Source organism: Camellia sinensis, chromosome 12 (assembly GCF_055761805.1).
Source record: "Camellia sinensis isolate YWXY chromosome 12, ASM5576180v1, whole genome shotgun sequence".
NCBI lineage: Eukaryota > Viridiplantae > Streptophyta > Magnoliopsida > Ericales > Theaceae > Camellia > Camellia sinensis.
Genome location: NC_138972.1, coordinates 32,076,485 through 32,091,645, shown reverse-complemented (window position 1 = coordinate 32,091,645; position 15,161 = coordinate 32,076,485). Strand labels below are relative to the sequence as shown.

General features: G+C 37.9%; 1 protein-coding gene across 1 annotated transcript; it reads right to left on the bottom strand.

The window, feature by feature from the left end:
• Window positions 1-2,625: 2,625 nt before the first annotated feature.
• On the bottom strand, window positions 2,626-6,041 carry LOC114313734 (G-type lectin S-receptor-like serine/threonine-protein kinase SD3-1). The gene is made up of 2 exons (XM_028260147.2): window positions 5,878-6,041; window positions 2,626-5,215 (listed from the first exon to the last, which is right to left on the bottom strand). Exon 2 carries the CDS (start codon window positions 5,150-5,152, stop codon window positions 2,882-2,884), a length of 2,271 nt encoding a protein of 756 aa, XP_028115948.2. The 5' UTR covers window positions 5,153-5,215; window positions 5,878-6,041; the 3' UTR covers window positions 2,626-2,881.
• Between the last annotated feature and the right edge of the window lie 9,120 nt (window positions 6,042-15,161).

Here is a 15,161-nt window from a genome sequence, read left to right as displayed (position 1 = left end):
GTTAAAAAAGGGCTAAAATCATGTTTTGGGGGTTTCAAAAATGGAGGGGTTAGTCATCCCTCCTTGTTCTTGTTTACTAGCCTTGTTTCCTCTTTTGTTGATTAGCTTCTTTTAGTCTCCTTTTGTGGGCTTTAAACATTTTTTTTTGGGTGAGCTTTAAGCCTCTGTTTTTCATTTATTAAGGGCTGTTTTAGGGCTGTCCTAGCCTTTTAAATTGGTTCAAGCTTTGGTTAGTTCCTTTGTTGTCTCATGAATTGGCATACATAACTTGTTGCATGTTGTTTCAAACTTTCTTTTACTTACTTTTCATGTTAAGAGTCTTAATCATCTAACTATCTATCTCTTTCATTCTTGAGAATGATTTCAACCGATTGAGGTTGTTCAAAACATGTAAGAAAGACTTCTACTTAATGGCTTAATCATTTCGAAGATTCATTGTCAACGGTATAGTCTCTCTCATGTTTTAGAAAAACCTCTCATTTGACGTTACTTCTTGTTTAGCAGACTTTAACATCACCATGGACAAATGGACTAATGAATTGCAATGGCTAAACAAATTGGTTTAAAATTGGATCAACGAACATAAAGAAAATGGCTTAAATTGCTTAGACTTGGCCAGATGTTATGCCAAATTTATCGAGTCAATAGTGATCATGCACTAATTCATAGCATTTTGATAATTCTTGGAGCGTCTCTACCACCCTCTTTGAGTTCACTCCATGACAAGATAGAGGGGTGGCCATATTCATTGTATTTCATTGATTTTTGTCCAAAATTATATCCGAAATCATCAAGCAATCAATTTGCTCATTAATAGCTTTGGAATCAATTTCAACCTTCTCTCAATGCTTTCCCATGACACAAAAGGAAGAAAGGGACAAACAGAGCTTGAACAACTCTGTCTGCACTGTTTTACACTTCAAACACAAAACGTAGTTTTGCACAAAACTGAGGCACGATCGGCCTTCTCTATGCTCGGCTAGGCTTTATTGAGGGCCGCCCGACCGACCCTTAAAGTTTGGTCAGCAGTGTATTTTTGCAGAAAACAGAGGGCAGCGGTTGAAGTGAAACAGAGCAAGCTTGGGACAGACATGGTTGTTCTTGAACATTGTACATGTACATGCATGCAATTATTGCGCATCATCGGTTATATTATGATTATCATAATTAATTAATTTAACGTTGCTTAGTGTAATTAGTCTCGTTAATTGTTAAGTGTTGTAATTATTCATTATTGTCTATTTGTAATTGTTGTAATAATCTTGGTTATCCGTTGTAATAGCATAGATAGCCTAATTAGCTTAGCCTATTTATTCATTCATTCGGTTTTGTAATAGTTAGTTTAATTCAAACTTTTGGACATTGATTCACACCTTCCTGCGTGAGGGATCAAACGTTGTAATAATGTGTATGTCTTCTAATCCTACGTCTTTCTCTCTTTTATTTATTCGCTTACGATGGTTAGTATAAAGCATCACGTTTCGTTAGTATTCTTGTGCCTTGCATCCACCTGTATTGCATGTATCAAGACTCGATTCATCATTCAAACTTGCATTGTTATTTAAATAATTCTTTGAATACGTGCTTAGACCGCATGTTAGCAAATTGATTCACATGTCATAAATTATTAGCCGAGCCTATTAGTTGCATATCGCATGTATTACATTAGTCATGGTGCATTGATTAGGGATATGCATGTTTTTTAATTAGCTTCTTGTTGTTTGGCTTGGAGTAGGTGAGCCTTTACTTGCTTTAGTATATCACATGAGCGTGAGTATTGCCACGTCTAACATGCTTGCCATGAGGCTAAGTGCTTAAATGATTAAATGCTTGAATGCCTGTAGATGAAGGCTAGTTGCTTGAATTGTGATGGTTTGATTAATGTCTATTTTAGCTCACTTTTTCAAGTGGCAAATTCACAAAACAATTTTGAAACAAAGCATGAGATCAAATGTTCAAATTCTTGCAAATTAGTCTATACTTGTGTGCAGCACATAGTAATGTAATAATAGTCTAATAAATCGGAACAAGATCATAAAATATAAATAAGAAACACATCATGATTAGTAGAGGCCAATCTTTGATTAGGAGAGTGGGATGCTCAATTCATGACATTTCCCTCTCGTACGTAAGTTCCCGAGTCGAGACACTTTGGTGATGACAGACTAATGACCTTTAGCACGAGTCTCGGGTTTCCTAAATTTTTCAAAAATATTTAGGCGGCGATTTTAAAATATGGCAAAGCAATCCATTTTTGATATTTGATTCAAATATCGATTTTCCAAAAAAAAATTGCCGGATTTGGATTTTTTTTTTTGTGTTTTCACTGTTTCACATTGCATTTGTAAAATCAGATTCAAAACCACAAGTAGAGTCCAAACTATAAGGCTATTCACCTTCCTAAAAGAGCGCGGATAGTCAAGTTACAATAATATAATTATTTTATATTTATTGATGGAGATCTACGTTAAAACTATCTAATGGAGAGGATGAGTATCCATTAAGAAGTAAGCAAGCATGTCTTATTATCTTAAAAACTAAAAGCCAAAAATACTAACAGCAGTATTATTTATTATTAGGGGAAATATCATGACGTCCACACACGCACACTACAACACATATCACTGCTTCAGAAAGAACACTTCAAAACAATTCATTCATTCCTTGGCAATGGCTAAAAACACCCAAAAATTTTGTTGGGGTGAAAAAAATGGCATGCCCATCTCAAAGAGTATGGGTGGAAAATAAAAATACATAACTATTGCATCAGTTCAGTTAGCTTCACTATACAATGAAGAGAGAAAAACCAGGAAATTAAATCAATATTCATATTTGATTTAGGGTTCTAAGGCTCTAGTTCAGATTCTGATGACTCCTCTTCCTAATCTTGAGGATGCTGGCAAATGAAAGGTGGTGGGGGATCAACTGTCAAGGTTCCTTCTAACACCTTAATGACCTCACCCATTGAAGGCCTCATTTGCCCCTCTACTTGCAAACACCAAAAAGCAATTCTCAACACCCGCTCCAACTCTTCTGAATTTACCCCATCCTCTATTCTTAGATCAACTACCTTCTCAGCCTGTCCATTTACCCAATTCTCATAAGCCCATTCGCACACATCGTCAGCTTCTTGCCGTGCACTGAGCAATTTCACCACCAACTTGCCAAAATCTTTTACATCCTCCTCTGCCGCTCCCCCACGGTCATCATGAACTCTCCCTAACCCAAATTCACTCACTTTGGCTTTGAAGTTTTCATCGAAAACCACATTCTCGCATTTTAGATTTCCGTGACTTACAAACTCCCTGCATCCCGTGTGCAAGTACGAAATGGACCTTGCCACTGTTAAACAGATCTCTATTCTCTTTCGCCATGTCAGCCTCTTGCACAACTTAGGGTTTTCTATGCATCTTCCCAGTGAGCCATACTTGGCAAACTCGTAAACTAAAAATCTATGATCTGACTCACAACAGTAACCCTCCAGCTGCACAAGGTTTTTGTGATAAATGCTTCCTATTTTTACAACAGTGCTTCGGAACTTCCTTCCTTCCATAGTAGCTCCTTTCAGGTCTTTGACTGCAACTGGCTGGTTGTTTGGAAGCATACCTTTAAACATCTTTGGTCCAATTTGGTGCTTAAAATTTCCTGTAACGTCTTTGATTTCAGAGAAGGTTAATGTGATCAAACCTTTTGAGTTAGGGCCGGTGTAAGCTAAAGCAGCTTTCCTCTTGATATAGTTCCATCTCTTGTAGATGCAGAAGCCAATCCCAATCTGAATTAGGATAAACACTACAAATGTGACTGATGCCACTCCAATTAGACAAGGAAAGCAAAGCCTATTCAACCGTTTCAGTGAAGTATCACGTGGGGATGATGATGATGATGATGACGACACAAATGAAGATGCAGGGGATATGGGTAAAGCAGCAATTGGATCGGAGCACCTCTTGACAAAAGATATTGAACTTAAAGATGGGTCTGATTGACCAGTAGTGTATCGAGTTCTCATAATTCGGCATTGTGCAGTCCCATCATTGGTGAAGGTCACAGCAGTGCAACGAGGGTCTTCTTGGCACAAACGCTTACATTGATGCAAACTTGCTCGTGTGATTGTTTCAGTTGGTGGGTAAACCCCATACAGGGAGGTGTGCTCGTATGTAGTCATGAAGGAACCAGACATACAGTCCTGCCCATATGGAACCAAACACTCCAAGTTAGACTCCATTGTAGATGAAAATGGGCATCTGCAAACAGAGGAGCCTGATGCATTGAAGATGCAGATGCCACAGAGGCCACAGGTTGCAAAGACGTCGCACTGATTCTCAACAGCTTGCCAAACCGGTCTCCATAACCTTGAAACATCATGCCAAGAGTACAGCCGAAGATTTCCATCGACATCTAGCCTCAGAAACCGGAGTTTCACATCTGAATCATTGTGATCTTCTCCAAACACAGACCAAACCACTTTGGATCTTTGATCAAGAAGTTGCAGGGTTCCATCAGAGCTGAGAATAGCTCGGAGGATTGATTGAGAAGGGCTTCCACTGGTCCAGTATACAATGTTATTTTCCCACCGGAGTAGCAACCGACCTTCAACATGAAGACTGTAGTAACTTGACACAGAATTCCTGCTAGCAGCACGAAGCATTTTGGCAACAGAGAAATTCTGCCCTGGGAGGAGTGTGTCTGTTGGGGTGTCAAAGCTTTGCCAAACAATCTCTCTGTTTGTGTTGAGAAGAACAAGATTGCCACTGTCAAGAAGAAATGCTGAAGCAACCGATGAATTGGTAGTTTCACTTGTCCAAGCAACGACTCCTCTTGTGGAATCAAACAAAACCAGTTCTCCATTTTGGGTCAGCTGGAGGTAAGACTTGTTGCCCACTGTAAGTTCAGCTCCGGCAACCCAAACCGCCATTTGTTTACCAATTGGAACAGAATTTGAATAGAAACGGATCCCAACACTATACTGATCCGAACGGTGAAAGAATCCAATGGCAAAATTCCCATTGGAGGAGGTCCAATGGTTGTTTTCTACAACTGAAAGTTTCGAACCCAAGGGAATTTGCGAGATGACAGCCCAGAAGAGTAAGAATCCAACAGAGATAAAGAGTTGGAAAGATGAATGAATGAGCATTCTCTCTTTCCCAAGCATATCTTCTGAATATTTCTAGAGATGCAAATGAACAGACATGTAAACAGCGATGGCCTCTTCTGTCTGCATATTAACAGTGCATTGCAGAGTGAGTTATTGAACCTCAGTTTTCCAGAAACAATTATAGTGTGTTTGGTTGGGAGATTTGATGAGAGATTTGGAAATGAAAACGAAAACTAAGTGAAATGTAAATATATTTTATTTTTATTTCACTCACATTTTCTCTTTCTCTTTTTAAATCTCTTACCAAATCTCTCAAGTCAAAGTAGGCAACTAAGTTGGAATTCCAAAGGTTTTCAAGACCAAATAATTCTAAAGAAGAATGGGATAATGACACCTCCAATACTGATGAATTGAGTCATCGTTTGGGAAGATGGGTTGGGCGTGTTAGCGCTAAAATAGGTAAAAAAAAATACAAAATACGCTTTTTAGTTTCAGGTTAAAAAATATTACATTCAAATCATAATCATTTTATTTTTTTTCTCATGAAAATTAAAAAAAAAAAGCCAAAAAATCTATCCAAACAAAACTTTTTAACCACAGGTTAAAATAGTCAAAAAATCGAAAAATTAAAAAGTCAACTCACATTCCAAATGAATCTAATTGAACCATATTTTCACTATTATGAGGTAACACTAGTTGAAAATATCCTAGTTTCAAAAGGCAAAAGCATAAGCAAACATGTAGATTCAGGAAGTGGAATGCAACAATTCAGAGTTTGGTACCTGAAAAGACATTCAAGGTCCTAAAAATTCAAGAAGCCGACGTTGAATAGAAACCATGGGAAATACCTAGAATGGTCCAAACCAACCACCACCCATCCCACCCCCCACCCCCCAAACCCACCCACCCAACCCGGGCGGGGAGGGGGAATTGGGATGTGAGCAACAAAAAATAGAAAAATGAGAGATTGAATTGAATTAAAGGTAATTCAAACCTGGACCATCATAATAAACTAATGATAAAGATATAAAACTTTAGGGAAAATTAAAAACACCAGATTTGATTAAAATACAAATTTTTCTTGAGGTTTGGAAAATTAGAAATTACTCCTGAGATTTATATTTGCATAATAAATGAAACAATTTGTTATGTAAATATAAAGTTCAGGAGACAATTTATTATAAAAATATAAAACTCAAAGGCGGAATGTAATTTTTCAAATCTAGAATAATCTGTATTTTAGTTAAACCTTGACGGTGTTGGTAATTTGCCCCAAACTTTCATATGTAAAGAAGCAAGCTATTTTATACACATCAGGAATGCATTTTGAATCGAAACAAATGGGACCCAAATTGGGCTTATATGATGAGTATGTGGGCCTATGAAATCATTTTCAAAGCTCAAAAGTAACACTTTTAGGCAATGGGTTACAGGTAGACAAGTTTAAATGGATACGAATCTCTCTCTCTCTATATATATATATATATATATACACACAAAACATTAAAACAGGGAGTATTTGTATTTAGAATTAGATATATTTATGTAGATATTGATACAATGTATTTGAAACCCTAAATTTGTAGCCATAAGAAAATGAAACCCCAGAATGGAGAAGGAACATAGATGATGCAGTAAAAGAAAGGAGTTTTTGAAATCAACAATTAGTACACTATGGTCCGTTTGTTTGGAGAGTTGGAGGAAGGATTGAAATTGATAGTGAGTGGGACCCATTAATATTATGTTTGTTTTGAGAGATGGATAGGAGATTAATAGTAAGCTCCGGATTGAGATAGGCCTCCCCAAAGGGATTCAGATGGGCTTCTAGGACTTGATATTAGAAAAATATTCGGACGGACTAGAAAATTTTTATTTTTATTTATTTTTTATATGTCGGGCATTTTTTTTTGAACATTAATGTTTAACTTTTTGTATTTTTTGTTAAGTAAAAATCATTATTTTATTTATTTTATTTTTTTTGAATTTTTTATTTTATTTTAATTTTTTAAATTTTTTTTACATGTTAGGCATTTTTTTTAAAACATTAATGTTTAATGTTTTTGTATTTTTGTATTTGTTTTATTATTTTATATTTATTTTATATAAAAATAATTTAACAATCTTTACACTAACAACTATATTATCAAAACAAATACAATTTTACTTCATTAACAGTTTCTTCACTATTAATCCTCTTACTATCAATTCCTTCCATTTTATGTCTAAAAACAAACGGAGCCTAACTTTGTACCAAACACAGCCCAGGTGAAAGACAGAGATTAGACTCACCAAGAGAAGAGTACAACTTGAACACATTGCAGATTTAATCGTAAAGTCGCCTGAGAAGTTGTCGCCGGGTCGTCGGAGAGATGGTTTTCGGGAGAGAAGGTATATGATGTGATGAACAGCTCAGACAGAGAGAATTTTTACAGGCTAGTGCATATTTTTTTAATATTTGGAGTAGCTTAATTTATTCATATTTATTAATAAATCTCATCTCACAAATAATTATTTAATTAGTCTTAATTTTTTTTAATTAATATGTTAAGTCTTATTAGTGGATAATTTTTTTTTGTGTGGTTTTATTTTTTGATTTAGTCATATTTTGGTGAATAACTATATCATTTTATTAATGTGACAGGTATGATGTGATACTCCACTGTGACCGACATTAATGTGACACTTCAAATGTCACACCCCAAACCTGCCCCTAAAAGTTTGGGCATGACCTATTCAGAAACGGACGTATAACCTGGTATACATAACCTACGGGGCCTTATCGGAAGCATAAAATACAAACATAATATAGATACAAACTACTCCATTGAGCTATTTCTAATATGCCAGGATCTCATATATCACATACACCATCAAAGGCAGACAAAGTTTAAAACTATATCCCTGGACATCGGTTATATCCGCATACATTTACAGTTCCAGCCCCATGATTGGGCGTATACAAAGAAAACATGAAGTTATGTACATCAACCTTAGATGGACGCTTAAATAGCAAGCCAACATCATAACAACTTCACAAAATGAATGGCTTTGTATAGTGCCTGAACACGTAAAGGTTGACAAAAGAAGACGGCATCAAGGCTAAGACTGACCTCCGGATTGATGACCTACAGAAACAGACATAATAGAGAGTGAGCTAGGCTCAGTAAATAGTAATACATAATAAATGATGTTTAACTTGAAACATGAAATACATCAATACATAATAAGATGCAGAGTTCACACGGTGAGTCTGATTCTGTGTTAAGTACATAATGGCCTTATGCCCAATCCTGCAACATAAGCATGTGGCTATAAGTCCTTGAAACGTGATGGCACGAGGCCCTTAAAACATGTGGCACGAGACCCTTGAAACATGCTTGAAACATATGGCAAAAGGCCCTTGAAACATATGGCACTAGGCCCTTGAAACATATGGCACGAGGCCCTTGAAACATGCTTGAAACTTATGAGAGTAGGCAAAATGTTCACCTTCTTATCATCATGCATTAATATTAAGAACATTCATACATTAACATTAAGAACATTCACGCATTAACATTAAGAACATGTGCATAATTATCATCAATAGAATGCTAAGGGCAATCATTATCTGTAGTAAAGCGTACTATTACTCACAGGGTTGAGATGACGTGTTACTTCCTCCCGGAGTGTGTCCTGCACACATTAAAACTTGCACATTAGTTCCCTTCTCTTTCTTAAGTCATTCCCGGAGTCATTACACTTTGCATGAATGTACAACTATCTTAAAATCATCAGAAAAATATTCTAAAAATACTAGTGAGTCAAGCATGCAAAACGAAGCGAACCATGTTTCCAACCCGGGCCGCACGTGCGGCCGGACCCTCCGCTCGATCGGCCATGCACCGCACGTGCGGTCATACCCCTCCGCTCGAGCGGCCGTAGACAGTAGCCATCTCCAAGTTTTTCTTCTTTCTCCGCTCGAGCACCCAAGGCCTCCGCTTGAGCGGCCATGGCCCTGTTTTGGGGCAGCTCGGTTTCAACTCACAATTACACATCACCACTTCATTTTACATGCAATTCACTATGAAATTCATGCAATATATGGACCCAACTTCACTATAACATGAATTGCCATTTGAATATCACAAAGTAACATGATTCAAAGCTTGATCAAGTCACTATTGTTTTTCCAAATTCCATCCTTTAACTTAAGTTATTTATGTTTATAAATCATAACACATGGTACATGGCATAAAACCAAGGGTTGAAGTATAAATTTCACCATAGCATGTACTAGAACTTGAGCATCATAAAATACACATGAGGAGAAGCTTATTCAAGTTACAAACCTTCTAAATTCCATCTTTAATTCAAGTTCCTCAAGTTTATTAAAACATCACACATTATATAAATATATTTTCATGAGTTTAACATGAGAAACAAGGATTGAGGCATAATTTCATGTCAAAACAACCAATTGATGAGTATCCTCTTCAAGCAAACATAAATCATGAACAATTCTCCATAACCCTAAATCACCAAACATAAACCATAAACAAGCCCTTCTTCACAATTAAAAGGAGAAGTTTCATGTACAATAATTTTTAATATACCTTAAGCTTGAAAAATTTAATGATTCTCCTAACTTGATCCCAATTCTCTTCCTTGTTGTACCTTGTCTTTGTTCTCTTTTCTTCTTCTTTTCAAACCCTTATTCTCTCCAAAAGATGCTTCACGTTTTTTTTTATCAAAGCTCAAGAGAACTTAAGTATATATATTCATAAATAATGACATATAGGACAAAATTTAATCGTTTAATCATTCCAAAATTGAAATTTCGTAAACGTACTTAATATTACTTAAAAATTATGCTGATCACAAATATATTATCAATTTCAGATAATTAAACCGTTAAGGCTTCCAATTTCTAATTCAAACGTTTTAGTGGTGACAGATAATTTTCTTAAGAAACAGATAGGCATCCATTAACATAAATTTCACTTACTTAATCATAATTTTTCATGGAATTTTACAGTAAGCATTTAAAAGTACCAATCGAGGACCGAGAATATAACATAAATCATGTGCAAGGGTCGGGTTACTACACTCTCTCCCCCTTAAATAAGTTTGGTCCTCCAAACTAGTTTTACCTTAGGATTGAAACAAATGTGGGCATTGGTGTTGCATTTCCTCCTCTCTTTCCCACGTTGCGTCAGTTTCGTAATGTTCTTGCCATTCTACTTTTACCATTGGAATTTCTCGATTTCGTAAGTGTTTCACTTGTCGGTCCAAAATGCGGATTGGTTTTTCCTCATAAATGAGCATGTCCCCCAACTCAATTTGGTGGTAATCAATGACATGTGACGGATCCGGAAGGTATCCGCGAAGCATAGAAACATGAAACACATTATGTACTTGACTCATATGTGGCAGAAGGGCAACTCGGTAAGCTACCGAACCCACTCTTTCCAGAATCTGAAAGGGACCAATATACCGGGGTGTTAACTTACCCATCTTTCCGAATATTGGGTGTCCTTTCATCGGAGTAACTTTCACGAAGACATGACTATCCACTTCAAATTTCAAATCCCTCCGTCGGTTATCCGCATAACTTTTCTGTCTACTCTGAGCAGTTTTCAATCTTTCCCGAATAACTTGAACTTTTTCAGTTGTCAACTGAACAATTTCAGCCCCTAATAAGGATTTGTCCCCAACTTCAGCCCAACACACGGGAGAACGACATGGTCTTCCATACAAAGCTTCATAGGGTGCCATATCTATACTCGTATGGTAGCTATTATTGTACGCAAATTCTACCAACGGTAGGTGGGTTTCCCAACTTTCTTGAAAATCTAGCACACACATTCGGAGCATATCCTCTAGAGTCTGTATCGTTCTCTCTGATTGACTGTCGGTCTGGGGATGGAAAGCTGTGCTGAACTTTAATTCGGTACCCATTGCTTCTTGTAAACTTTGCCAGAATCTGGAAACAAACTTCGGATCCCTATCTGATACAATTGAGACCGGAACACCATGAAGTCTCACAATTTCATTCACATAAATTGCCGCCAATTTGTCCGCGTTATACTGAGTCTTTATTGGTAGGAAGTGAGCAGATTTAGTTAATCGGTCTACAATAACCCATATTGAATTCATACCTCGGGGAGTCCGTGGTAACCCCACAACAAAGTCCATGGTCAAATGTTCCCATTTCCACTCTGGGATGGTAAGAGGTTGCAACAAACCGGCAGGTTTCTGATGCTCCGCTTTTACTTGCTGGCATTGCAAACACTTAGAGACAAACTCCGCGACCTCCTTCTTCATACTTGGCCACCAAAAATTTCGCTTCAAATCTCGGTACATTTTGGTACTCCCTGGATGCATTGAAAACCTTGAGGTATGTGCGTCTTCCATCAACTTTTGCTTAAGGTTTAACACATTGGGGACACATATTCGGTTTTGAAATTTGAGCACTGAGTCTACCAAACTGAATCCCGGTTTTGATTTTGTTCCTAACTCATCACATATCTTCTTTAGAGCTTCATCTTCTATCTGATGCAATTTAATTTCCTCAAGTAAGGTTGGTTGGGCCATCACTGCTGCCATTAAAGCTTCTTGTCCATGTAGCACCAAGTCTACTTCCATGTTATCCAATTCAATTGCTAATTCCTTTTGCCTTGTAACTAAACTTGCCAAAGTCCCCATACTTTTCCGACTGAGCGCATCTGCAACTGTGTTGGCTTTACCAAGATGATAATGAATCTGCAAATCATAATCTTTAAGAAGTTCCAACCACCGTCGCCGCCGCATATTCAACTCTTTTTGAGTGAAAAGGTACTTGAGACTCTTGTGGTCAGTATATACTTCGCAAGTGGTGCCATACAAATAGTGTCTCCATATCTTCAAAGCAAAAACTACTGCTGCCAGCTCAAGATCATGCGTGGGATAATTCTTCTCGTGGGGTTTCAACTGCCGAGAAGCATAAGCGATGACTCTTCCATTTTGCATCAGTACACAACCAAGCCCTTTGTGCGAAGCATCATTGTAGATTACAAATCCCTCTGTACCGAATGGTAAGGCCAAAATTGGTGCTGTTGTCAACCTTGTCTTCAATTCCTGAAAAGCAGATTCTCGCTCTACTGACCAGTTGAATGCAACTCCCTTTCAAGTCAGTTGTGTAAGTGGCACAGCAATTTTAGAAAAATCTTGAACAAATCTCCGGTAATAACCAGTTAACCCCATAAAACTACGCACCTCAGCCACATTAGTAGGAGTTGGCCAATTTATGATTGCCTCAATCTTGTGTGGGTCAACAGAAACTTCTTCCTTTGTGATGATATGCCCCAGAAATGCCACCTATAGTAGCCATAATTCACATTTCTTCAGCTTTGCATACAATTTCTTTTCCCGGAGGGTTTGAAGGATCAAACGAAGATGATTCTCATGAGCATCTGCATTCTTCGAATAGATGAGAATATCATCAATAAAAACCACCACAAATTCATCCAAATAGGGCTTGAAAACACGGTTCATCAAACCCATAAAAGCTGCTGGTGCATTAGTGACTCTGAAGGGCATAACCAAAAATTCATAATGACCATACCGGGTTCGAAAAACTGTCTTCTCAACATCATCAGCTTTGACCTTTAATTGATGGTATACAGACCGTAGATCAATCTTGGAAAAGACTTGTGCCCCCTGCAGCTGATCAAATAGGTCATTAATTCTCGGCAATGGATACTTATTCTTGATTGTGACTTTATTAAGTTCCTTGTAATCGATACAAAGCCGGAGTGTTCCATCATTTTTTTTTACAAACAGTACTGGTGCACCCCACGGAGACACACTCGGACGGATGAATCCCTTGTCCAATAAATCTTGCAACTGCATTTTCAATTCCTTCATCTCAACTGGCGACATTCTATACGGAGTCTTCGAAATGGGTTGGGTTCCCGGCGCTACTTCAATGGTAAACTCAATTTCACGGTCTATCAACTGCCATGGCAATTCTTCAGGAAAGACATCCAGAAATTCACACACAATTGGGATCATGTCACCTGTCCCTCCAAAACACTGCATAAATACCCCTGACACCCTTTTTGAATTAATTTACAAGCCTTCGCTGCCGAGACCAAATAAGGTGGAGAAATTACGCCATGCCCCTGTAAGGTAGACTCTAATTGTCCCGGAGGGTGGAAACTGATTTGTTTAGTTAGACAATCTATAGTTGCACCATATTCACCCAACCAGTCCATTCCCAGAATAATATCAAAATAGGTCATGTCAAGAGGTAACAGATTGGCGTATACCCGGACATTCCCAAGCTCGAGTTCACAACCAAAATAGACAGAAGTGCAAAACATAGAGGGTATGTTTGGTTTGTGTTTGAGAGATGTGTTTTAGAGATAAAAAGTACGAAAAGTTGTTTGGTTTGGTTTTTTTCAAAAGATGTTTTGGAAAATTATTTTGAGAGAGAGTTTTGGAAAAAGTGATTGATTTGATGTGTGTGAGAGAGAGATTTGTTTGGAAAACTTGTTTGGTTTACAAGTTTTGAGAAATTTTTTTGGGAAAATTTGTTTGGTTTGATTACTTTTAAAAACTTATTTGTAGAGAAAATTTCCCAAAATTTTTTCAGAAATACAAACCAAACGAACCCAGAGTCTCCTATAGGTGAAGACACACATAACATATAAGACATTGTTTCCTCAATTTTATCTAAATTTTGTACAAATAATTTTGACATGAAGGAATGAGTAGAGCCAGAGTCAAATAAGACAGAAGCAGAATGACTGTGAACCATAAATGTACCTGACACTACTGTTGCTGCATTCTGCACATCTCCTAGAACCAATGCAAACACTCTGCCTTGTCTCGCTGTGTCTTTATTGTTAGTAGATTTAGCAGCTGACTTGGTGTTGGCAGTTGGTGCAGACCCCGTTGAACTGGTAGTAGCCTTATCGCCATTTCGTTGATTCCTCTGAGGGTAATCCTTTATCAAATGACTCGTTTTGCCACACTGATAGCAGGCTCCAGACTTCCATTGGCATGTCCCACGATGCCTCTTTCCACATTCCGAACAAGCAGGAATCATACATTGACTAGGGGCAGAAGTATTTGAAGTCCCTAAATTTTGTTTCTTGTTTGGTGGAATACTTGGCCCCTTTGACCATTGATTATTCAGCCTTTTTCCTTTCCACTCGGTGATCCGATTCTGAGCAGCAAGGTTTCCCTCAGCTATAACAGCCCTCTCCAGTACGTCTACATAGGTAGGTAACTTCAACATATTGACTCGATCCAGAATTACTCCCCGTAATCCCCCTTCAAATTTTCGTGCCTTCTTGTAGTCTGTGTCCACCATGTGCGGTGCAAACCGGGCTAACTCTGCAAACTGGGCCTCATATTCAGCAATAGTCTTGTTCCCTTGTCTGAGAGTTTCGAATTCAGTCACCTTTTTATCCTGCATGCTTTGAGGGAAATATTTATCATAAAACAGCTCCAGAAATCTGTCCCATGTTAACCCTGGATGGATTGTTCTCGTAAGCATCCACCACCTCCGGGCCTCGTCCTCAATAGTGAAGGCAGCTAGTTGCACCTTTTGAGCTTCGGTACATGGGAAAACTTCGAATAACTTCTCTATTCCCAACACCCAGGCTTCAACTTTCATTGGCTCTATTCCCCCTTTGAAAGACGGCAATTTCATCTTTTTAAACTCCTTAGTAAGGGTAATAGTCCGGTTTTCAGCATGAAAATCTTGTGCTGCTGGTGGAGGTACCGATGGCGGTGGCGGCTGTTGTTGAGGCAGTTGCTATTGTTGATGTAGAGTCTCCGCCATTTCCATAATCATCCTCTCCATCCTATCTAGTCGTGCTGAGGTAGCATCTTCCACATCTTCTGTCCTTGTTCTCACCATGACCTACACAACAATCAATTATATACAATAGACATAGTTCAAAATTGTTAGCATTATCAGAGTACACGTAATGTTGCCATCGAACTTGTCTTATACTTTTAGGATGTCATGCATGATGTCTAAATCTTTTCTAGACACCCTACAGCTCAATGGATCCGTGTGTGAGATAGCAGC

Excerpts from the sequence above, each read along its gene's own strand:
- LOC114313734 (XM_028260147.2), bottom strand. The coding sequence starts at position 5,152 with ATGCTTGGGAAAGAGAGAATGCTCATTCATTCATCTTTCCAACTCTTT.